We start from the raw sequence: 25652 nt of genomic DNA, 5'->3' as shown, positions 1-25652 counted from the left end.
TTGACATTGCCTTCATTAACCAAGATCACAGCACCAAATCCCTACATTATTAGATATAAACCATTTGTTTTGTTTTTTTGGCCAAGGCAAATTACATTTCCTCCCCACAAAAGCACATTGGGAACAGCTGGGGGGTTCGGTGTGTTGCTCAAGGTCAGTGCAACATATGAACAAGTCACATGATCAAACCACCAAGCCTTATAACTAAGGGCAAGTTTGTGAGGACAAATCTCTCTTTAGAAATTATGAAGCTCTGTACAAAGAACACTCATTACGATAATGATACTAATAATACCATATAGTGAATGATTATCTGTGTAATGTTTCTTTTGTTTTGATTATTGTTATCACAGAATAACTTAAGCGAAACAATTGGTTTTTAAATAGGCAATGCTTCATTCTGAGGCCCCCCTTAGCGCACCTTCATTCATCAATGTCACTGGAGCAGACAGCCAGTTACACATGGTTGGTGTGTGTGTGTGTGTGTGTGTGTGTGTGTGTGTGTGTGTGTGTGTGTGTGTGTGTGTGTGTGTGTGTGTGTGTGTGTGTGTGTGTGTGTGTGTGTGTGTGTGTGTGTGTGTGTGTGTGTGTGTGTGTGTGTGTGTGTGTGTGTGTGTGTGTGTGTGTGTGTGTGTGTGTGTGTGTGTGTGTGTGTGTGTGTGTGTGTGTGTGTGTGTGTGTGTGTGTGTGTGTGTGTGTGTGTCATAGTTAGAGCATTGTCTTTCTCTTTCTTGTTAAAACATTTACATAATGAAATTGAATGAATGGCTGTGTGCATCCTCATTCCTCCCAGATAGAGGATTACACTTTGATTAAGTATTTATTATTTCGGGATAGTCAAAAAAAAGCAAGAGCCGTGTTTGGAAGGATTAGAGCAGATTAAGTGGCCGTTGTGTGTTGTTTCTTTGGTACTGTGTCAATTTTGCTCTATTCAAATTAGAAAGTCATTATGCACGACTGGGCTAGCTGTCTGAACAAGTCCTGAAAGTCAACATCCATCTACCTTTACAGGTTGCATATTTATCGAAACGCAATCAGATGAGTCAGCGTTGTAATTTCGAGGTGTTTCCAGGCTTAAAGTACAATGTGTTTTTCTTTCATCACAGTGGATCCCTTTCCCTTTCGATTTGATGGTGTATATAGTATAAATCCTCCTCGAGCCATAAATCCAGGTATGCTAACAAACCTATCAGCATACTTCCTAGTTGCAGTTTTCCTTTGCTGACCAGGGAAGTTCTGATTTTATGGGCTGTGTGATTTTCATTTTACGACAGCTCATCCATCTAAAGCAGAACAGCAGCAGCACAGAGGGCAAAGAAGGTGGTGATAATGTTGATAAACACCTTTTGCTTCTGGGACCACTGTGCTCTGTTTACTTTATTCTGTATTCAAGCCGATGGATGTTCTCTACCAAACCCACTATTGTGAACGTTAAATTCAGCTATACTTACTACGGTCTCTATAGGAAAGCTTCTTGATTTTGCTTTTAGGAGATGTGTCCAATATTCAAAAATGCTTATACCTTGTACAAATGCAAATATTAGTTTCCATGGCTCACATTGCACTTTTCTGTTTATGGCCATAGATAATTTGTTTCCAGACTATATTCCTCCAGGATTTGAGGGGAAATGTTTATGCATGTGAGCGCACAAATACCTCACACATTAACATAAAAGATGACTAGGCAAATTGTCCTTATTCATCCATGGTAAGGCATTGTGTTACAAGTATTCATGTCAAGCATAAAGCACATGGAATGAACACAGAACATTTTAGTAAAATCTCAGACTTTGCAGTAGTATGTTTTAGTGACACTCACCAGGGAGGTTGCCTGCATTGCTGCATGACATCATAGTTCCCAGAGCTGCATGACTGAGGAGAGTTTGGAAAGACAGGAGGAAAGGGAAGTGCAGCCTCCCACGCCAACCGGGTCCCAGTTACCCCAGACCACATGCCACCCTGTGCTGCCAAGCCATGCCATTCTTGCATCCCCCTGGGCAAACAAAGACCCCTTTCAGGCCAGTCCCTACTGCGATCATGCAGAGCAGAAGCAATCTGTTCCTCTTGGCTGCTCACTGTGAAGTGACCCAGCGTTTTCCTCGCTACAGCGTTGCTGGTTTGTGCAGCATTCAACCAGCAAACGCTTATTTTGCTTGGTCCTCTTCATCTGGCATAAATGCTGATATGAACTGTATCCTCCTCTTTTTGGGATTGCATCAGTGTTTTTAGTGTGGGTTTGATTTGAGATTTAGAGGTTCATGGTGTATGGCCCTTGAAAGCAAAACACAAATGGAGGTTAATGGTTGTGACATCTATCACAGTTGATTACAATTTTTGTAACTCGGTATTGCATGGTGAGCAGAAATGATTGTAGCGGATGAGCAGTTCTGTTCAAGCTGCCAGTTTGGAAATGACAACCCTTCATACAGCTGAAGACAGTCGCTCTGTTTTATTCTTCCAAATCAGAGTGACATTGAATTTGTGAGTGTGAGCAGTTAGTATTGTACATTTGTATTTATTATACAACAAAGCTGTTGCCTTAAAATGGTTAAAACACATCTAAAAATGCATGACAATATGTCTTGAGTTCTTGTTGACTAAAACCAACACAAATGTAATAACTAACATTTTAAAAAGGTAACATTTTGATGAAAACCAGGCGCAGGTGACATGTCATCAAAGATTCTGTGACCAGAAAAACTAATCAAAATACCTTTCTGCGACTTGCAGCTATTTTACACTGGAGAAGTTAAATGCAATATCTTGGAACAATGTTAAAATGTTATTCCCGTTAGAGGACAATGAAATCAAATTCTCAGACCTCCACTACTCCAATAAACAGGAGTTAGATTGTAAATTGTATTTTACATTGGCTTTGCAGTGTCACTCACACATCCCATCTGTTGTCTTATCCTGAAGCCTCAGCCTTTGATAACGGGGATTCTGTTAGCATGAAGTGGAACAATAGCTGAAAGCTTTCAGTTAGATTGAGTGACTTTTCTGAGTTTACCTTCCTCCTGATGGTTTAGGATGCTCCAGGGCCAGTACGCTATTTGCTAAATTGAAGAAGTCTGGACTGGGCAGTCTGGACCAGCATGCACCTGTACTCCCATCAGCCCTCTGGTGGCACATCTCCACTCTCTGTCAGTCAATCTTTAAGTGGACTTACATTTCTTTCTACCTGCAGCATCAATCCACTGGCCTGATTCAGTCACATGAGGTGTTCAAAAAGCCTCAACCTTCAAAATAAAAAAAGCTTTTGAGCCCCCAAGACACTTTTAAGATTACAAGGGAAACTTTTCTCTGAAGTAGAACAAAGAAAACCACGTCCCTGTAAAGCAAGTATAAGTTATTTTTTGAAAGATAAAAGGTGAAAAATAATAATATTCCTCCTTATGTGTAACTCTTCCAATTAACTATCTTCCATTGACAGGTTGGGTCGTGTCAAACTATCACTCTTTCTCTTTGGCATAATGTGATTTGTATGTATTTGTATATATATATATATATATATATATCCATTCAATGATTGGAATTTGCAGAAATGAAAGAAGCAGGTGACCATGTTCCTGTCTCTGACAGTATCTTTCACTTAGACGTTGTTTTCGCATCCAAGGCTTTTGCAATGTTAAGATTCATTGGTGTCACATTATGCGTGGGACATTTAACAGGGAGGTTAAAAGCAATATTACGAGTCAAACAGATCTTCTTTGATAAGATTGAAATATTTAATTCCCGTAGCTATAAAGAGTTGCGTCTTACTCACTTGTTTTCCCATTTGAAGTCTGGCACACTCAAATCAATACCTTATGTAAGCTGCGTGGGAGACAGCTGAGGATGAATTTGAGACTCTGTTACTTAAGAAGAATGAGTGCTATCTTTACATGGTGTGTGTTCTGCAAGCCTACCTTCATTCAAAGAGCAAGCATTGAAGAGTAAGGCTCTGAGTAAGAGAGGCTTGTAAGAAGTGCTTCTCACGGATACTGCTGTTGCTATGAGACAGAAAGCTGGTTTGAATCAAAGCTCTTTTTTAAGAAATGTTTTAAAGTTTCTAACACCTAATGCTTTGGGTGGAGTGCACACACATTATGATAAGCCCTCTGCTATGAACAAGCAATAGTATCCCCATGAAGGCAGTGCTGTGAAAGTACACTTTACTGTTTTTTGTTGGATTTGTTCTCAGCTCCTCTCCTCTCTCTTTCACTGTTGACTGCTGTCCGATCAGCTGTTTGAGGGGATATATTTCACACTGCATGAATAACAAGGAGAGAAAGGCCTATGTGTCCCTCTGGGTTTGTGTAAGGATGTTGAAGGAAGCTTTTTTGAGAATATACTCAATTGTCAGTGATGGTTTTGGAAATCCCAGGGTCACATGACAACAAACCAATGCTTTATTGCAGTTAATCCCTTCAGTGTGTCCGTTTGTTCAACGTGCTCCTCTTACCTGCTGCCCCACAATTTGTTGTTTGTTGCTGAAAAACAGCTTGAAAGAACAGAATACACGATATATTCTTTGTCTTAGCAAATAATGATGGATATCATATGATTGCATGGGAGGTTTATAACTCTCAGTCCTTGTGGGACAAGACAACCAGCAGCATGTCTCCCCTGATGAGAAGGAGCTAAGCTGCCTGGGACAGGAGCAGAAAGGCTGAAACAGTTCTCACAGCTGCCTTTGAAAGTTCTCATTGTTGCTCCAATTCTGTAGATTCATCCTAAGAGGTTTCATGCGCAGAAGGGTTTGTGCTGATATTCATGAGCCTTTCAAGTTTAAAGTGAACAAGCTGAAGCCATGTCAGCTCGTTGAAAATCTGTGTGAAGCACTCAATACAGGTGATTTACACACCATTAACAGTGTCTGTAACATCCAGCCATCTCCTGTTTTTCTTTGCAAAACACTAGGGAACATAATATGCCCTTACCGTGATATAAATCCTATCTCTTTAAAATACGCGAAAGGGAGCATGTAGTCGTGTACAGTAGAGGCTTGAGAATAGAGATTTGGGGAACTCCACATTTTTATTTATTGACTCAGACTGGACTTAAAGTAGGCCCTGTCCTTTCTGTGTCACAATAAAGTCCAAATAAAGTTTTACTCTATCTAGTAATATGCTGTGGTTTACCAAGTTGAATGTAGAACTACACTGAACAAAAATATAAATGCAACACTTTTGTTTTTGCTCCTATTTTTCATGAGATGAACTCAAAGATCTAAAACATTTTCTATATACACAAAATAACCATTTCCCTCAAATATTGTTCACAAATCTGAAAAAATCTGTGATCGTGAGCACTTCTCCTTTGCCGAGATAATCCATCCCACCTCACAGGTGTGGCATATCAAGATGCTGATTAGACAGCATGATTATTGCACAGGTGTGCCTTAGGCTGGCCACAATAAAAGGCCACTCTGAAACGTGCATTTTTGCTTTATTGGGGGGGTCTGGGGGGGGGGTCCGAAAACCAGTCAGTATCTGGTGTGAGGGGTAGGGTTAGGGTTAGGTATGAGGGGCCGTGCAGGCCGTAATTCATACTGGTCCTCTCACGCACATATATTCTCCTTTTACATACATACATTTTCACTCTTACACACATATATTCTCCTTTTACATACATATATTTTCACTCTTACACACATATATTCCACATACATTTTCACTCTCACACACGTATATATATTTACACTCACACATTCATACATTTTGCTCTCATACTCCTTCCGTTTCCACTATACTTTCTCTCACACATACATAATTGTCTTCATACATACATACATACATTCGGTACATTCTTCTCTTGCATACATACATTGTCTTCATACATGCATATATTATTTATAATATTAAATGTAAACATTGAATGAATGTGCATGAGAGCAACATGTATAAATATGAGCATTACAATATATGAATATGAGAACAAAATGCATGAATGTGTGAGTGACAATATATGAATGTGTGCATTGAAATATGATAATATGAGAGCAAAATGTATGAATGTGTGAGTGTAAATATATATGTGTGGGAGAGTGGTGGTGGTGGGGTTATGGTATGGGCAGGCGTATGTTATGGACGACGAACACTGTGCATTTTATTGATGGCATTGTGAATGCACAGAGATACCGTGACGAGATCCTGAGGCCCATTGTCGTGCCATTCATCCACGACCATCACCTCATGTTGCAGCATGATAATGCACGGCCCCATGTTGCAAGGATTTGTACACAATTCCTGGAGGCTGAAAACATCCCAGTTCTTGCATGGCCAGCATACTCACCGGACATGTCACCCATTGAGCATGTTTGGGATGCTCTGGATCGGCGTATACGACAGCGTGTTCCAGTTCCTGCCAATATCCAGCAACTTGGCACAGCCATTGAAGAGGAGTGCACCAACATTCCACAGGCCACAACCAACAACCTGATCAACTCTATGCGAAGGAGATGTGTTGCACTGCGTGAGGCAAATGGTGGTCACACCAGATACTGACTGGTTTTCGGACCCCCCCAGACCCCCCCAATAAAGCAAAAATGCACATTTCAGAGTGGCCTTTTATTTTGGCCATTCTAAGGCACACCTGTGCAATAATCATGCTGTCTAATCAGCATCTTGATATGCCACACCTGTGAGGTGGGATGGATTATCTCGGCAAAGGAGAAGTGCTCACTATCACAGATTTTTTCAGATTTGTGAACAATATTTGAGAGAAATGGTTATTTTTGGGTATAGAGAAAATGTTTTAGATCTTTGAATCATCTCATGAAAAATGGGAGCAAAAACAAAAGTGTTGCATTTATATTTGTGTTCAGTGTAATAGAGGTCTATCATCACCAACACTGCAATGTTTCCACTCTGTGTTGATCATCATCATGTGTAACCTTGACAAAGGCAGCTTTAGTGCTGTGGTGTGGTTTAAATCCTGACTGGAAAACATCAAAACACATTTTCAGAGTAGAGAGGGTGTTATGTCATTGAAATACTGTCTTTTCAAACATAATGCTTCAAAATAGGAAGATTGATGTTGTGTCCTTTCAAAAGGAGCTTGAAAAAAACTGTGATCAAAATAGTTCTTTTTGATGGATGGCCACATTGTTTACTTCTGTCCTCATTGATCAAAGAGAACATTTCTAGTGTGTCAAATGTAGCTATAAAACTGGCAAGGATTATGCATTAGGGAGACTCTATCCTTGAAGCCTCATAAGTGACACTACAGTTAATCTCTGAAATAGGCTGTCACCCCAAATCCCCAGCCAACAGCTCAATAGCCCGTTTTCGCCTCCTCAGTGTAGTGATATGAGTATCTGAATTAAAAGTAGAGAGCTCATGTGACGCTAATCGAAGGAAAGTGTGTATCTCTCTAATTAGAACAAGCATGTGGTTTACTTGATTACATGTTTGCTGTTGTTGCAGTCCTAAGAAACACAAAACAAATGTTAAATGGTCATGACAGTGGGTTTAAAGAGGCCTAATAGCTTTCTCACACACAGTAAGGACTTGCCGTGTCCTCTGGGAGTTTTCAAAGACTCTGCCTTTTGTTTCCCTGTAGGCGATCCAATTGTGTGTGACCAATACGATATTATCCTACTTTTTCCTATTAAAGTGGAGCCTTGCATTTCTTAGCCTTAACGAGTGCTTCTAACATTTGAAGGTTATTTTACAATATTGTATCTCTGATGGAAATAGACCTTATGTCCAAGCCCATATACTACTACATACAGTAATACAGTTCTATCATGTAATGTAGATTATTTTCTCAAATGTTAACATAATTGTTTGTTCTGTAAACCTCAAATTGCAATATCTAGTAACCCAACCAGACATGACCAATTTGCTTATTTCCAAAAAAAGACCACATATTCACACTTGAGCAGCTAAAGCTATTGATATATTTAAACATATTTTGATAAAATCCCTTAAAAAATTAAGTGATTATCAGAATTGTTACCAATCATGTCTGTCGACTGCCTTATTGATTGATTTATTGATTTATTAGTATTTGCAGCTTCAGTTAGCATAATGTCTGGTAGTAGGTGGGTGCTGATTTAAATACAGATATATTTGAAAATGTTGCTCTGTTACACACAATAATAAAGTTTTGAAAAATTTAAATATGTTAAATACTAAAATCTTACAGTAGGCTTCTCCAGCCTCTACCTAAACATATCATTCTCAACTCTGTCGTCTCTCTGTGCTGATCTGCTGCTCCCCACTGAAAGACAAAATTAGTCTTTCCCACCCTTCAATACATCATTTAGGGACAGGAGCAGCAAGTTGTACTAACCCACCCTCAGCCAGATACACCCCTTTTTTTTAACTAGGTGGAACTGAATTCAACGAAAACCATGTCTCTCTAAATCATTTATTAATAAGTTTGCATCTCCCCTGGGCCTCCATTAGAGCGTTGACACACAGTGGTGGGCTTTTCACGCCTGTGTGCACAGGCAGCAAGTCTCCGGGGCCGAACAGCTTTCTGAATTTTTATGGCTGGATTCACCACTGGAAAAGGATCTTTCCCGGGGCTCTGAAGACGATGCAGAGGGTGAAGTGGCACCATGGAGGGCCGCTCTGCTCAGCAGCAGGTGCTTAAAGCAGCCAAAGGGTGCCGACTCTGAGAAATGGTCTTTCTGCCAGTCAATTAGGCAGCGTTTCTGCCAGTCACACAAGCACTGCTCATTGACAGATATTCAGATTCATACACATTACAGCAAATGCATCAAGCAGACAACCACCTGTGCTAGCTGTTGATCATTTAGCAGAAGCAGTGGTTTACTTCAGAGGCGATAACACACTTGGATTTAAAGCTGAGTGCCTCTGGCATGCTGGAGTCAGAAGCAGCTACAAAATATGTGGGAGGTCATCATAAGTACTAAAGGCTCACTGAGGCAAATTCAGGCATCACTACAGTGAGGGGGTTTCTGAATGTGGTTTACAAAGAAGCGCTGCTTCACAACATTTGTCCTTTTTAGGAAAATGGCAATATCTTTATTTAGAAATCCAGAACTTTGGACAAATCCTCCAAATACAAGCATAGCAGAACGTCATGTGAAGTCCTCTTCATGCTCTCATGGTGTCCAGCTAACAACGAGATTAAACGTTTTTTGTCAACCTAGATAACTTTGAAGTACTGTATATATTATGAACAGAATGGGCAATACAACACAGATTTGGCTTTCATCACAATTATTTCACAATTTTTCCATACTGTTTATCTCTAGGTATTTAAGAACAATAGTGGAGATTGTTGCAGATCAATGAGCAAGCCTGCTAAGTCTTTTTTGGTTGACTAACAAAGACTTACTCAGAAGGTTCACTTTCTGAAAAACAGGTGTTTCTGCAGAGCAAACAAATATTCCATTAGTAAGTGCATTCATCGGCAGAGCCAGAAAAATCAAGCTTCTGCCCACTCACTACAGAAAAGCTTTACTCAAAAGGTTTCTGCTGCCTTTGTCTCTTCTTGCTCACTTGAATGTGCTGCATAACTTTGCAACAGCAATCTTATCGTGGTTTCCTGCTGGCAAATGGGAAATGTACTTGCGTCGTCAAATAATCGCTTCGGTGTGCTTTGTTCTGCAATTATTATGTTATCGGTCAATGTGCTGCGTGGATTGTAGGAAATCTGTATAACCTGTCTGGCGAAGATAAGCGACTCATGCAACGTACAAATATTTGAACAATCTATGCATGTCCTTTACTGAGGTGATAAATAAGTCAGGTGTTCAAAAGCTCTTTATTATGCAAAAGGGTAAGAGGCTCTCCAAACCAAGAGACTGCTTTCATTGTGATCTGCAGATATTTGAGAGACGCTGAGGACAACAAGAGCCTGTCACTCAAGCTTTTCGATTTGTTTAATGCGTTCCCTCCTGAGCAAACAATACAAACAATGACACCAAAGCTCATTCAGGCAACAACAGATGTCCTCAGGAATGTCTGCCATAATTTCACTATTATTTAAATTCACGCACCTTCAATGAAACAAGACATAAACGCGTCTCATCTTAACTCCATTATGGACTTCTGAAGCCATCTATTAAGCACCCCTAGACTAAGTAATGTGCCTGTCATCTCCACTCTGCTCAAAGCTGGTTCGAGGTTCTCAGAAGAGCTGACTGTTTCAGACAAGGAAGCCTCGCGTTAGACTAACTCAATGTGACAGAGGAGGGAATCTCAAGAACATACATCTCCATAGATGGAACCCTGAGGCGTCTCCTTTAATGCGCTGCAACTGATTCTGAAGTACAAAACTATTCTTCAGGTGTCCAAAGAGAACACGAAGCACTTGTTCTGTATTTTTAGGAAACTGCTGGGAACAAAAGTAATTTGCTATCCTGGTCTTTTATTCAGCAATCAATGTGATTCTATTGAAAATATGGCAAAATGGTTATTCCCAACTGTTGTTTTCTCCTGTGACTTCTCATTCAATCAGCCTACTTTACAAAAATAGGAGAGGTTGCAGCTGGGAAATATCCCACTTCAATAATAATAGAAAAAGTCAAAGAATTCAGAAGGGAAATTACAATTTGACAGTTAAAAGATAACTTTGTCTGAGTTATTCCTTCCCAGCTCTTTCTGCCCTCTATCTTGTGCAGTCTTGCTTTTCATTTAAGTACTGACAGCAGTAGTTTATTTAAGGTGACACACAAAGATTTAACCAGCTTTTATGTTTGTGTCAACAAATCCTTTAAAGGTCCCATGACATGGCCATTTCTACTGATCATAATTCCATTGTTGAGGTCTACTAGAATAGATTTACATTGTTCAATGTTCCAAAATCACATTGGGTTTCTCATACAGCATCTCTGTATAGTATGTGTATTCACTCTCTGTCCTGAACGGCTTGTTGGAGCTCCTGCCCCCCCCCCCCCCCTCTGTGAGCCCAGTGTGCTCTGATTGGTCAGGTCGCCCACTCTGTTCTGATGAGTCCAGCACCGTTACAGCGGAACATCAGTGATTATGTGTTACAATGGCATTAGCAACCAGAAAATGCAGACAGTGTGAGCTGGATTACTGGGGTTGTTTCCTGATTGCTGTGTGGGGTCTGCGAGAGCCGCAGCTGAGAAAATATAAGGCTGTGTGTGTGTGTGTGTGTGTGTGTGTGTGTGTGTGTGTGTGTGTGTGTGTGTGTGTGTGTGTGTGTGTGTGTGTGTGTGTGTGTGTGTGTGTGTGTGTGTGTGTGTGTGTGTGTGTGTGTGTGTGTGTGTGTGTGTGTGTGTGTGTGTGTGTGTGTGTGTGTGTGTGTGTGTGTGTGTGTGTGTGTGTGTGTGTGTGTGTGTGTGTGTGTGTGTGTGTGTGTGTGTGTGTGTGTGTGTGTGTGTGTGTGTGTGTGTGTGTGTGTGTGTGTGTGTGTGTGTGTGTGTGTGTGTGTGTGTGGAGCTCCACGGATTGGTCCATTTGGACCTGGTATGGTCACGTCACTATACTCAAGGCAAGGCAAGTTTATTTATATAGCACCTTTCAGCACCAGGCAATTCAAGGTGCTTTACAAAAATGAAAGACATTCAGACAAAGGCATTTAAAAACAGTAAAAGATAATAAAACAAACATTAAAAGAAAAACAAAAAATGAAAGACATTAAGAAAATGGCATTTAAAATCAGTCATTAAAAAGAAAAGCTAATAAAATAAACATTAAAAGATAAAAGTTACAGTGCAGTCTAAGATATGAATAGTTCAATTCTTTCGGTTCTTGATTTTTAATTTATTCACAGAACCTCCCTTTGGAAATCCGAACATTTCCGTCCCGATTGTTAATTTAGACTGACTGTTTTCACCATGTTTTGCTCACATGACATCCACAATCGGACCCTCAGGAGGGTGTACTAGCCCCTACTCTGCTTTGCATTCCATAACAAAGTCTTTAAGTGTTACCTGAACACCCCGTGTTACCAAAACACTATTTTTCACCCGTCGGTGATGTGATACTTGTTCCTCAGTACAAATCACCCAAAAACTGATCGTAAACCCTGGCTACGACGGATATCCCAAATATCCTACTTTCAAGCAGTCCCTCTCATAAATGTCATGGAGTTTAATTACGTTTAACTTTAAACAATTTAGACACTGTACATCTCACCGAGCATTGAAAGCCTTCTTTATTTTTAGCCTTCATTCCATCTTCATGTTCTTCTAATTTATTCTATAGGTTCTTGATTTTTAATTTACTCAAAGAACCTCTTCCTACTCAGGAAGACAAAAATGGAAAAAGAAAAATCTCCAACGAGGCGTTCTGGGGCAGCATAGGTATTTTCTGTGTTAGAGTTTTGCTCGCTACAGGGTGTACTTTGAGGGTTTGTGACTTTGCAGACCGTTTACATGCAGAGAAAGCTACACAACACACAAGGGGACGGGTAATAACCGGAAAAGCATGACACGGGACCTTTATAGCAGAAGAAAAAAAAGTGTGGACAATGGATAGTTAAATAACTAAATGTGCAGGTGACATGCTCTGACACAAAAAGGCAATCAGTGTACAGTCAGGAAGGGGATTGTGGGAGGAAACCAGTGAATGTGTGCTCTCAAAGAAAGAGGTTTCTCATTATCAGCACAGTATAGCTGATTGGTGCCAGACAGAAGGTATCATGCTAGTGGAACAATTAAGGCCAATGGCAGGCCAGTCATATTTTAGACATGGCAGTCTGGAGAGAAAGAGCCAGTAGTGAAGACTGCTGAGTAAGCTCAGGCTGCCTTTTCCTGACAGGGTTTAGGGGTTTTGGGAAAGAGGATGAGACTGGAGCTTGGTGAACTTTTCGGCCCATTGTTTAAAGAATAATACTTACTGGAAGTTATAGCCTGAGAGCGATAAGAAAATCATGTACTACAGCTTTGAAAAAGGAACTGTGTCGTTTCTGTTAGGGTCTAATGTTCTTAAATGTCAATAATGAAATGGATGAAAAAACACTGAAGGCTAAAAGGCTTTAACAGCTGCCAAGGAATCTAATAGTGCAGTGCTTTTGGCTATAGCACTGATAAATAACATAAATGATTCCACGTGTGAATGGGTCTCTGACAACCACTCAAATGTGCATTTCTCGTCATGTCGAGGTCTGAACCCCGGTGGGGTTATGGTTACACTGCACGCACGATGTAAAACAGTAATCATCTCATGTTGAGGTTAATGTTGCATGAGAATAAATGTCAGGTCTGAGGGGCTGATACAGTCTGGATTAGTGACACTGAGTCATTGCCCGACAGCCTTTCAATACACTGGGAGAGACTAAACTGGCGCGTCACCACCAAAGCTGTGCAAATTCCCAAATAATTAAGCATTGTTTATATGCTAATCCCAAGCATGACACCAATTGTGCTGCTCATTCTGTTTTGGGGGGTATTTGTCACACTTTTTAGTAAGAAAACCTAACTGTTGTACAGAGGGGGGGAACAACTCCAAGCTCACTAAAATGTATAGTAACTAGGGATATGTTTAGTAAAAACGCATTTAAAAACATATTTAGCTGGCCAACAAAAGACCAATCTAATGTCTGTATACGTTATTGTGTTATCCTTGCTTTTAGATGCAAAGCCTAGCTCTGCAGGGTTATGCAGGAAATGTTTGGATGCAGTTGCTGCCCCAATGCCTAGCTGTATGTGCAGTTACGAGATGTCACAGAAAGGCTATTAGAGCCAGGCAGGCAGAGAAATCCATCACTGTGGGCTGAAGGACTAATGACTCAGAAATCCTCTTTGAGAAACGTATTTAGTTCCTCATTCGAGCAGGAAGGTGCAGTGTCATTAAGGCACACTTCACAAACCACTCCTCATCAAAGTCACTTTTTGCAGGTGTTGATTCTACATTCAGCTTGTATCTCAGTAGTAATTTACTGTATGTAGATAGCGGTTTGCAATGGCTAACTATTAACAGAGAATGCGCTTCTGATTGCACTTCACTTGAAAGTAATGACACTGTATGGTATGGTAAATGCAGCTAACACTGTGTTCAACCAGCCTTGTTCAAACCTGTATTGACTTTACAGGATGTTGGTCTCCTCTATAAACTGAATGTCAATCTGTTCATCGATCCACCACTCAGCGCCCTAACCCTAACCCTAACTCAACAAATGCTGGATGGATTGCCATGCAATGTTATACAAGGGGAGGCGTACCCAGAGGATGAATTGCAATTAGATTGGTGATCCTTTTCGTTAAGCGCCTACATCAGGTAAAAATCCAATGTACTTCCAAATCTTAGCATAATGCATTTTAATGATGCATAAGGTGAAGGTGTTTATCCAGTACACGAGTTGCAATCCGTTTTAAATCCCCCAAGCTAAGAGATACACTGCTGTCTTGACTAATGTTACTAATCTTGTTGAACAGCATGTGTTTCCTTAACTGACTTCATCACACAGTTAATTATCAGTCTTAATTTGACTTTTTTACCAAACATCCCATAGCCTAAAGCTTTAGCGAACACTGCCAAGTATTGTGGTTTAAATCCTATTATCACAAAACGTAACTAATGAAGCTCCCTCCAAAAGTGTCCCTGCCAAACAATGTCGAGCTCAGTTATTTCAATCGACTCTTCTCAGCTAATGTTTGTGTTGACGAACAATAACATTGGTCATAATGGTGTTGATTTATTAAATAGCCCTGCCACGACATAGCATGGCTACAACTAAACATCTCAATTATGAAAAAAAACGAATTGAGCCATCTCGGCTTTTAGCTCAGTCCCTCTCACGAAGTCCTCTTTAATCATAAATGCCAACTCACATTTTCACATATTCAGATCTTCTTGAGAAGCTTTAAAAGCAATTATCCATGTCGCCTGTATCCACAGCTATCTTTTGCTTTCCTTTTTTTCTTATTTCCTCACATTTCTGGGCTAACTTCTTGCACTTTCCTACTTTGTTAATATGGATCTAAAAATCCTTTTTTTTTTTAATTTGTTTTTTAAATATGATGTATATTCTACGTACATTTGCTTGCTCTTTTTAGGGTCAATATTTGCTCCGTCTTCAAATGCTTCGTCTTTGCACGTCATGCTGTGTAGTTATTCGAGGCCTCACTTTGACATTGCGGTGTCTTAATCACTCTTAAGATATTGTGTCACTTTCCATTATATTCTGTGTCTCCTTCCACCGCCCAGGGTTACATATAAGTTAATAACCCTATTTAAAAGCTGCCATTGAGCTACTACAATGACGGCAAATGTCCGTCCATGTGCAGATCGATTGGTTCCACTTTAGCCATTATGCCTAATTGCCTTTTATGAAATATTTGGCCTCACCATTTGTTTTAGATACCTCTGGGTGCAGTATGTATAATATGTTATCATATTTTACTCTGTCCAGTGGATTGCTGTGAGGTTGGTGCTGTTTAATATGTTTTTTTGTATCAGAAATCTTATATTGTCATACTCAGCTAATTACTTAATTGCTGGCTGATTTGACTTAATGGAACATGTTTTTAGAGTTTTATAGTTAATATGCAGAACTCTTTTATTCCATGTTTCCACCCCATTAGCCACTGGTATTATCCTGAGAAGTTTATTTGCAGTATTGTGTTGACAGTTTGAAAAGTAACCCCATAAATGCAGTTTATTATGGTCCTCTAATGTGTGATTTTACAGTTGTGTTTTACAACATTACTTGGCATTTATTATCAGATTGGGAAATCTAAAAAAGAACTTAAGTGTTTTGTGTCTTGACGCGCTGATCGTAATTTTAATGTTTTTTCCACAAATATTATTGCTCTTTAAATGTGGTATAACAACGCAGTATGCCTTTTAAATTGGTTTATCAAGAAACCTGCTTTGGGTTTCATTTCTGTGACATTGTAGTAGGTCTTTCTCCATTGATTTGTGTAGACAATAATTGTTTTCCTCTGCTCCTATCAGCTTCAAACTTATTTTATGAGGGGACATCAGTTCTTTTATTTTCACCGATTGGACTTCTGAAACATGATTCAGATCACTGATGGGCATTTTTATTTAAATGCTACAACAACCTGCCTCTCTGTATTGAGAATAGCATGAAAATGTACATGACTCACAACACTACAAAATCCTTGCGTTGCGCTGGATTGAACCATAACACAGGTATTTCAGTTTATTGAAAAACACACATTTGGTTGTACAGCAAAGAGAGCTTCGTGTTAACTGTAAGAGTTTGCAGGTTGGCTTTATGGGGCTCCCAGTCCCAGCTGAAGCGGCAGGGTCATGACTCCAAGTAGCTCGGTAGGACTCTGAAACGCTCCAACACATTTACCAGCGCAACCACTCAGTCTCCTGGGAGAAAAAAAACGTAATCCACTTATAAAACCAAATAAATCACCTCAGGGTTCTGTGCACCTTTAGCCTTACACTTCACACACGCACACAAAGTCCCCTCAGTCGATGGCATTATGTTTCCACTCCTCTCACTTTAAAGTGATACAATATTTTATTAATGGTCTGCGCTCCTGCGTGACATGGAGACCATTTTAATGATTTATCTGAAAGGAAAGTGCCCATTGTACACTGGGGGCCATTTAGGAAGTAAGAGAACCACCGTGTTGTTTTCAGTCAGAAAGTCCTTTTTAATTCTCATGTGACTATCGTTGATAACCTTTTATCCTCTGTTTTCTCAACACCAAGCAAAACATTATTTAGCAAGGCCATTTCAGATGTATTTATTATTTATTGGTGACAGGTGATTACTTAGTGAACAAATGCATCCTCTTTAACATTCAAAAAATGTGTCTCTTCTCATAATTTGTCACAAAAATCTTGAGGTGACGGATGTTTCGGTGTTATTGATTCAAATACAACACAGCAGAAATGGATGTTGTTAACAGGGTCCCACACGGTTGAAAACTCAGGTCAAACCAATAAACGCTTGTGTAAATCTGTCGGGGCTCCTGTCGAGCTATATTAAGATGCCAATCTAGATGCGGAAAAGGTTCATTAGTGTTAATTAGACATTTCAGGACATCCTTTCTCTCTCGCAATCACCTCAGTCTTTAATTAGTGGGACCAGCTGGGGAATAATACAGCTGTGTTCATGGTGGGGCAGAGAAGAGGTAGGGGGCACTGGGGAACAAGAAAAAGGGGGAGACAGGGATGGGGGGTTGTTGGTGGGAGTGCTGTTGAATACTAACAAACTTGCTCTCTCCGTGCAACAATAGAGCAGATGTCTTTCCTGATTCAGTGTGTCCTCTGCATGCAGGACCGTTTTCAAATTGTGGTTGCCTTTGTTGCTCCCTCTAGCTTTTAGCCCAATGATAAACCCACAGGAGAAAGTATGCTTTACATTTTAAATTAGCGTAAAACTAAGATATATTTAGCTTTTCTTGTATCCTTTTTTATCCTTCAGGGAATATAACCTGAATATATTTAGATTAGGCAGATTGTTGTACATGTATATCTTTACTTGTATACTTAAAATCACCTTTCACCAAAATAAATCTAGCTGTAAAATTGTGTATAATCTTTTACCCTGATTTCAAAGACTGTTTTTCGCAGGTTTTGCGTAATCTGATTACTTTGAAAAGCTTATTGAAACCGTTGAAACCTGGCTACTTAAGCGCATTTCAATAAGAGGATTATATAACAACTTTGAGAAAATACTAGTTTGCAAAATTCACCATGCATTTTTGTGTTTATGCATGTGTGTGATTCTTAAAAATGCATTTACATATGTTACTGTGTTTTGAGCACACCATAACAATCCAGCCTGTCAATCTTCTGTACTATCTAATAGAATAGTCCTTTTTCATTTGATCAAGGCACTGTAAATTAGTAGGCATGTCATAACGGTTTTTAATATAACAACGAGGGAATAATCTTGAAGTGACAGCAACGAGCTCCTCGGTCTCGCTACAGAAAGGTCAGTTATCTCCAGTAGCGGAGATCCTATCCGCATTTGGACACAGAGTCACAGCGGTTCAACTACAAGCCCAGCATCGACAGGCCTTTGTCCTAATGAAGTGCCTTTTATCTGCGGCATGAGTAATGACATGGAGGAAAGTGCTGCCAGTGACACTTCTACTCGCCGTCACAGGGCGAGCGAGCAGAGAGAGAGTGGAAGGAGGAGAGAGATGTGACCAGGCCTGCTGACCTTAGCTGACCTGAGCCGTAATGGAGGCGGAGACTTGAGTGTCCATGACCATGACATTAGTTCACACGTGATTTATTCTGTGAAAAGGACTCAAGCAATAATAACTCAACATGTTTATCTACAAAGCCATGAAACACTAACGGCTGTATGATAAATCTAGAAGTACTGTTAAAATGAACCAATATTCCAAATTAAGATTAGAAAATATCTGATCAAAGAATCTGTAAAAAGATTATTAATCTTATCAAACATTTGTCAATTTGAAAATGCTTGTTTATTTATCGAATAGCAATTGAGGTTTGCCACATTAAAGGTAAGGCAACAACCTTTGTACACAACAGTGACACATTAACACCTTCTGAAACTAAAACCGGTATCTAGTTACAGCAGAGGGACATTAGCATTTGCAGTCGTGTATTTTACCTCTGTTTTGGTCTCCACCAACAATTCAGGGGAATATCTGCCTCTTCAGCTGCTAAATGCTCTGTTCACCAGCCAAACACACAGACGGGTGTTTCTCTGTCTTGGAAGGATAAAAGGAAAAGTCCTGAAAAGTTAATGTTTTCCTTTCTTCATGATACTGATTAATCACAACCACCTTCTGTCCAACCCCTTTGATTCACTGGAAAGATGCAATTATGTATTGCCACAAAACAGTATTATTGTACATAGGCTATATAGGCTATTTTGATGTAATGATATCCAGTCTTATACATTTGCTTAAAATTGCAGTTTTGCATACTGAGTTGCTTCAGATATGATGTTATAGTTTGAGAGGTTGTCATGTTTCATTGTCTTTAACATGCAGACTTGATTCCAGCCCCTGACAGTGACTGACACTGATTTGAACTGTGTGACACCTCTGCAGCTTCTGAGTAGTCGCAGAGCGGTCACTTACTCTACCTGACTCTCTGCAGGGAAGTGCCACGTTATAATCATCCCAATTATATCAGCATTGATTTGTGTTGCAGCATTTGACTTGTTTTTATCCAGCCATCTTATTAGAGGAGTGTCTTATTAGAAGAGTGTTTTAGCAGTGAACAGTTTGAAATGCTACTTTTGGATCTCTACACAATAATCTGATGCAAATATGTTGGTGCTGTGATGCAGTTGCATTGTTGCAAGCAGGAATAGGGTATCAGCTAATTACTGGACACTTTGAAGGATGTCTAGGCTTTTCTGTGCTGCATTAAACCCTAGGGTTTCTTGAAGGAAATGCAGAGTATTAGCAACATCTCATTGAGATTTCAGTTTATTTAATCCGTCCTCTCTGTGAGCTCCTCTTTTAGCTGTGGATGGGTTTATTCCAGACACTTCGGATAGCTCTGCCTGTGTATTAATATTGGATGAATCTGAGATATCTCTGCCAGGGTTTTAAATAAATCTGAAGTACCGTCTGCTGGCAGGAATGATTTCTCATAGATAGTACATTTTATTTTGTTGTATCTTTTTTGGACACATATCCAAATATGTTTTTGATTTGTTGTTGTGGGTATACTTGCTGATTTTTGTGTTTCTCCTCTTCTATTACAGCGGGATGCAAAGGGATCGTATCTGTTTGACATCATCTGCCACCATCTCAACTTGCTGGAGAAAGACTATTTTGGCATCAGATATGTGGATCCAGACAAGCAGCGGGTAAGTGTGTGTGTTTGTGTGTGTGTATGCGTGCTTAAATGCATTTGCTAATTAATATTTTCATTCTTTTATAAAGCATTTTAAATGATTAAGAAAAGAGAAGCATATCCATTCAATAGTACACAGTTGTATTCAGGCTATATTTAACTAACATATTATGGCTTTACTATCCTGGGTTATAGTGTGTGCCTTGTTAATAATACAATTACATAGTTCATTTCTTAATTGTTAATTAAGTTTATTTTGTTATCCATTGCATCCAATGTGTTAAAGCTATAATAGGTAATATGTGTACTTAAAATGACTTAATACCCACATAACTGGGTTACTTCGTGACCATATATAAATCATATGTGTGGCTATACTTTTAAAAATGGATTGGCTTTGATTCATTGCCAAAGTGAAAAGCTGTGTTCTTCAGCTTCTCTTATTCACAACGCCTCTCAGACGGACGGTAGCTCCATCAGGCTCTTCTGCTGTGAGGCATGTAGTAGCACTGCCGGATTCATGAAGTATTCACATGTTCACACACGTGTTGTAGTCCTGCAGACAAGAGCCAGGTCCGGCTGATGCTGCATTTCCGACACTATCACACTGTGGGTGGGGTTGGAAAGAAGTCAACCTACGAGAAATATTTAGAGAGAATATGCTTCCAGAGAGAAAGCTAATATTTATCTGGCTGCGGACACACAGAGAGTGTGAGACTGTCATCACCAGCAGCTCAGTGTTAAGTCTAAACCTGTTGTCTAATGAGCCTTCCTGCTCCAACTGTGTCTCAAGAGACCTCCACAGTCACATTTTCAAAAGAAACCCCGCTGAATATTAATGTGCAAAGCAGCTTTTGCATATTGCATATTTCTCTAACAGTGCAGTAAAACTGCATCATATTCGGCCTGACTAGGATTCTCCAGAAAACTGTCAGTAATAACAGCTGATCACCATGACAACTGATATTTTAATTGTCACCTGAATGTTTTGATTGATGGAGGTGAGAAGATTTTTTGTGTATTTTGCATTGATCTTTTTCTTTCTTTCCAATGCAGCATTGGCTGGAGTGTTCGAAATCAATTGCAAAACAAATTAAATGTAAGTACTGTTTACGTTTATATAGAGGACGCCTGGAAGATTGAATATTAATCTGCTTGTGTTAAACAGTCCTGCTGTCTCCTTCGATCTCCTATCGAGTGTTTTTATAACTTACTTACCTAATTTAATAGGTTTTCTGTATGTTTCCTAAATGTTTTGCTTATGTTCCCTGCAGCTCAGCCTCCCTTCACCATGTGTCTGAGAGTCAAATTCTACCCTCCTGAACCTGCTGCGCTAAAGGAGGAAATCACTCGGTATGACTGTGACTGTTGTTCCTTAAAAGGGCTCTTATTTTGCTCCAGTTTGATCAAAAGGAAGAAACATTGCCATCATTTAACAAACCACTGAGCTGCGTCCTTGTTCTTTTTTGTTCCTGTAGTACAGATAGTGCTCTAAAAGTTTTACGCGGAGAAAACATTGGTCTTTCTAAATCTATTTATGGGCCTTCATAATTAAAAAGCCTGAGTACTTTACTCTCTAAAAGCTTATGATAAATATGACACAGAACACAGTTTCAAGAGCAGTTGTGAAGCGGAGAGGAGAGTAAAAACACTTCACTAGTAGCTGACCATGCGCAGAACTTTAAAGGCAAACACTTTCTTTCCATGGTAATTCTTCCTAGGTCCTGATAAATGACCAGAAACCTGACAAATGAAAGGTGTAAAAAGCCCTTAGTTTACACTGCCTCCAGACCAGATAATTGTGTGTGTGTGTGTGTGTGTGTGTGTGTGTGTGTGTGTGTGTGTGTGTGTGTGTGTGTGTGTGTGTGTGTGTGTGTGTGTGTGTGTGTGTGTGTGTGTGTGTGTGGTGTGTGTGTGTGTGTGTGTGTGTGTGTGTGTGTGTGTGTGTGTGTGTGTGTGTGTGTGTGTGTGTGTGTGTGTGTGTGTGTGTGTGTGTGTGTGTGTGTGTGTGTGTGTGTGTGTGTGTGTGTGTGTGTGTGTGTGTGTGTGTGTGTGTGTGTGGATACATTCATCACTGACATACAGTAAGGGAGAGGTGACCATTCTCTCTCTCTGTGCTGTAATGAGATGAAATGTCCGCCACATGCAGAGTGCTGATGCAGAGTGAAAAGGAAAAAGAAGGCGAAAGTAAAAGGCGGGGGGATACATGATGATGAGAGTGTGTAGAGGGCAGAACGCAGAGGGCAGGAGAGGGTAAATAATCAATCACATACAAGGTTCATTCAGTGGGTGCTCCCACTCATCATACTGTGCAGAGATTTATCTTGGACAGATTGTTAATGCCACATAAATAATATAGACATCAAAAAATGCAGCTCTTCCCATAAATGATTATGATCCCTTTTTCTCAACAAATATTTCTGACTTGTCATTGTAGAAAAAAGCACAGATGTTACTCGTAACATTTATGATGGCGCTGTTTCAATTTCAGATTTCTAAACTGACCTTGTACTATTATATCTGTAAAGGTGAATATACTTCTGCAAATGTGCCATATCTGTGAGTGCCTTCATCAGCAGCAATTAACGCTAAATGGCAGTTTAATTATTTCCCATTTATTGTATTTGTCAAACCTCTAAAAGGTTTTCGTGCAGAGTGAGAAACGTGGGAAGTGCAAGCATCTTGTTAATGTGTTTCTCTGCACAGAAAGCAGTGTTAGTCTTTGTGGAAATGGCCTGGATAGAGACAAGCAGGTCTGCTGGCTAATTCTGAAGAACAAACGAGATCCTGTTCGTGGTTAGGGGTTTGTAAAATAAGAAATGTAATAAGTTCTCCTTGAATAGAGATCGTGATGATAATGTTAATAATCAGTCGTCGTCACCAACATGCTGCAGATGTTGCATGCTTCAGGATCTCATTGGTTGGGTGAGAAACTAGGCTGGAATCTTTAAGAGAAGCACAGCAGCGTCAGTACTGTAGCAGCCTCTCGCTCAGGGCCTTCCTATCCTCCTTTCCCCAAAACAAAACCCTCATTTCAGTTAAATCAAAAAGAAATATTCAATCCTCCCATAGGGAATATGAACTCAACAGACTGCTGTGTCTTTACCTTTCTTTTCACTGAGAACTGTACAAGTAGTTTGGTGTATTTATGAATATCATTAGAATGTCATACCACTGTTGTCCTTTCCTCTGTAGATATCTTGTCTTCATGCAAATCAAGAGAGACCTCTACCACGGTCGGCTGCTGTGTAAAACCTCGGACGCGGCCATGCTGGCTGCCCACATACTTCAAGGTAATGGAGGGTGACAGATGGAAGTGACCTGCACCACTCACCGCTCCACACTGTGTTCACGACCTCTGTTTTACCGTGCTCTGTAGGTTACCCCTCTGATTATTACTGCTCGCAAAGCTTATATGTTTTTTTATGGAAAAATGCTGAATTGGGTGATGAAGAATGTAATAATAATAATAATACATTTGATTTCGATAGCGCTTTTCTTGAACCCAAAGACGCTTAAATGTACAGCACGAAGGCTTTCAAAGGAAATGCCTGCAGGGTTTTTTATGCACGCAGAAGATTGTCCACGCTTTAAGGCATGTACTAAGCATTTCACGCTCATTACATCTGATTCCCATACTGATGCTGTATTGACTCTGAAGCTCACAGTAAAAGGCTTTTCTGTGCTTTGTATGATAATTAGTTCATAACTTCCACAGTCTTTAATGAACAAGAGCCCATGATTATTTATGAAGTCTTTGAAGTCATTATCTGGCATCTTATCGTCTTTTGCCTCACATATAAACATAAACAAACACTCATGAAGTATGATGGTGGAAGCTTAGCAGAAGACACAGCATTTGAGGATAAGGAGAGCCAGGTCCTCTGAGGAGGGGCTGATGAATTAAAGATGGGCGGCATGGTCAGCTCCTCGCAGAGAGAATCAGCATCAGGGTCATCTGGGGGAGTGTGGCACGAAGGAACACAGATCATCTATTTTCACCCCCAAAAGATGCACCTTGCTGAACAATGAAGTCATCTTTTTAACTCCCCATGATTGTGTGTGAATGTGTTAAACATTTAACTTTTTCTTATCCTCCCTCTAGCTGAGATTGGAAATTACGACCCTGGGAAGCATCCTGAAGGTTACAGCTCCAAGTTCCAGTTCTTTCCTAAACACTCGGAGAAGCTGGAGCGCCGGATTGCAGACCTACACAAGACAGAGCTGATGTAAGAGCCAGATTATAAAACCATGCAATCAATTTCTCTCTTGTTTTCACGTAACTATACCAATCCCGCTCCTACAGTATGCCGGCTAAACAAACACCAGGCTATCTGTGGCATTTATGTCATTGGGTGCAGTAATGAGGCACCATTGTTACTGTAGTGAATTGGACAGAGTCGCGTATATGAGCAGAAAGCAGGGAAAAGCGCTCTCTGACTGGCGTTTATTAGAGGTATTAGTGATGGGTCCTAGTTCCAGCTTTAACTGAAAGAGTAGAAGAGTCAAATAATGAAAGTGATCAGACAGATCAGACACACACACACACACACACACACACACACACACACACACACACACACACACACACACACACACACACACACACACACACACACACACACACACACACACACACACACACACACACACACACACACACACACACCATGTTTACATCACTTCAGGGGACATTGCATTGACTTACATGCATTTCCTGGAGCCTTATCCTAACCGTAACCAACACAAGCCTAACCCTAACCCCAGCGCCATATAGATAGTCTATATGGCGCTGCCTTACCCTAACCAAGTCTTCACCCTAAAATTAATGATTCCCCTCATGGGGACCTCCCTTATGTCCCCACACGTGACTGTGTAAACAGATGCAGGTCCCCACAAGGATAGTAATGTTAGGTCACACACACACACACACACACACACACACACACACACACACACACACACACACACACACACACACACACACACACACACACACACACACACACACACACACACACACACACACACACACACACACACACACACACACACACACACACATTATTACTGTCACATGTGCAATCCAACTGATTATTATTTGCACTAATGAGTGTTTTATCACTCCTAATGTGAATAAGCTTCTGTGTTAATGATGTACAGTAACATTCCACATAGACATTATCAAAGTTCAGTTTTGAAAGCTGTCGGAGCATAACGACAAACATGACAAACATCATGAGCCTCTGCTGCCCACTAGTGGTTTCCTCTTGCTTCACCACCAAGTAAACACTGCTTCACTATGAATGTTCACATTGATTTGACACCCTATATCATGACATATTTAATTTGACCTTAACTGGTCTTTATAATAATGTATAATCTGTATTACCTCTGAATACTTCCAGTCTCTAAATGAATGTATGCAACTGTTTTATATTACTTGTTTGTGCCTTGTTTATGAGTGAATGTGTCCTCTTCCAAGACTGACACAGATGTGTGGTGTGTTGTTGCTCTTCCTCAGTGGACAAATACCCGAAACATCAGAGCGAAATTTCCTGCAGAAAGCCCAGATGCTGGAGACATATGGCGTTGATCCACATCCATGCAAGGTTTTTCAAGCACTGCTGTAATATTTTTAGATAGTGAACATTCAAACATAGACATAGAGCAAATGCTAAAACATATGTAGTATCATTTTCTTTAATCATTGTTGAAATGTGTGTGCTCAAGTTATACTTTGAATGTGTTCTCTTCCAGGATGTGTCTGGGAACCCAGCCTTCCTCGCCTTCACGCCGTTTGGCTTCGTGGTGCTTCAGGGAAACAAGAGGGTTCATTTTCTCAAATGGTGAGCCAAACATGCAAAACTGTTTCATGTGAGCCAGAGACGGAGCACTCCTCCTCCTATTTGCAGGAAGTTAGATAGACAAACAAACAAACAAACAAACAAACAAACACATACAGGCATAATATGCATTAAACAGCATGTACAGCTG

At 40.2% G+C, this 25652-nt stretch overlaps 1 protein-coding gene across 1 annotated transcript in view; it reads left to right on the top strand.

Annotated features, from left to right (window-relative positions):
• frmd5a (FERM domain containing 5a) overlaps positions 1 to 25652 on the top strand; it is a 58951-nt gene that overhangs the window by 21689 nt on the left and 11610 nt on the right. Inside the window, exons 2-8 of the mRNA XM_034085294.1 lie at positions 19564 to 19668; positions 20712 to 20754; positions 20930 to 21008; positions 22851 to 22948; positions 23761 to 23884; positions 25180 to 25267; positions 25416 to 25504. Coding sequence (XP_033941185.1) covers positions 19564 to 19668; positions 20712 to 20754; positions 20930 to 21008; positions 22851 to 22948; positions 23761 to 23884; positions 25180 to 25267; positions 25416 to 25504 — 626 coding nt within the window. The remainder of the gene's footprint in view (positions 1 to 19563; positions 19669 to 20711; positions 20755 to 20929; positions 21009 to 22850; positions 22949 to 23760; positions 23885 to 25179; positions 25268 to 25415; positions 25505 to 25652) is intronic.

This window comes from Pseudochaenichthys georgianus, chromosome 6, assembly GCF_902827115.2.
Source record: "Pseudochaenichthys georgianus chromosome 6, fPseGeo1.2, whole genome shotgun sequence".
Classification (NCBI taxonomy): domain Eukaryota; kingdom Metazoa; phylum Chordata; class Actinopteri; order Perciformes; family Channichthyidae; genus Pseudochaenichthys; species Pseudochaenichthys georgianus.
This window is presented reverse-complemented; position numbering and strand designations above follow the sequence as displayed.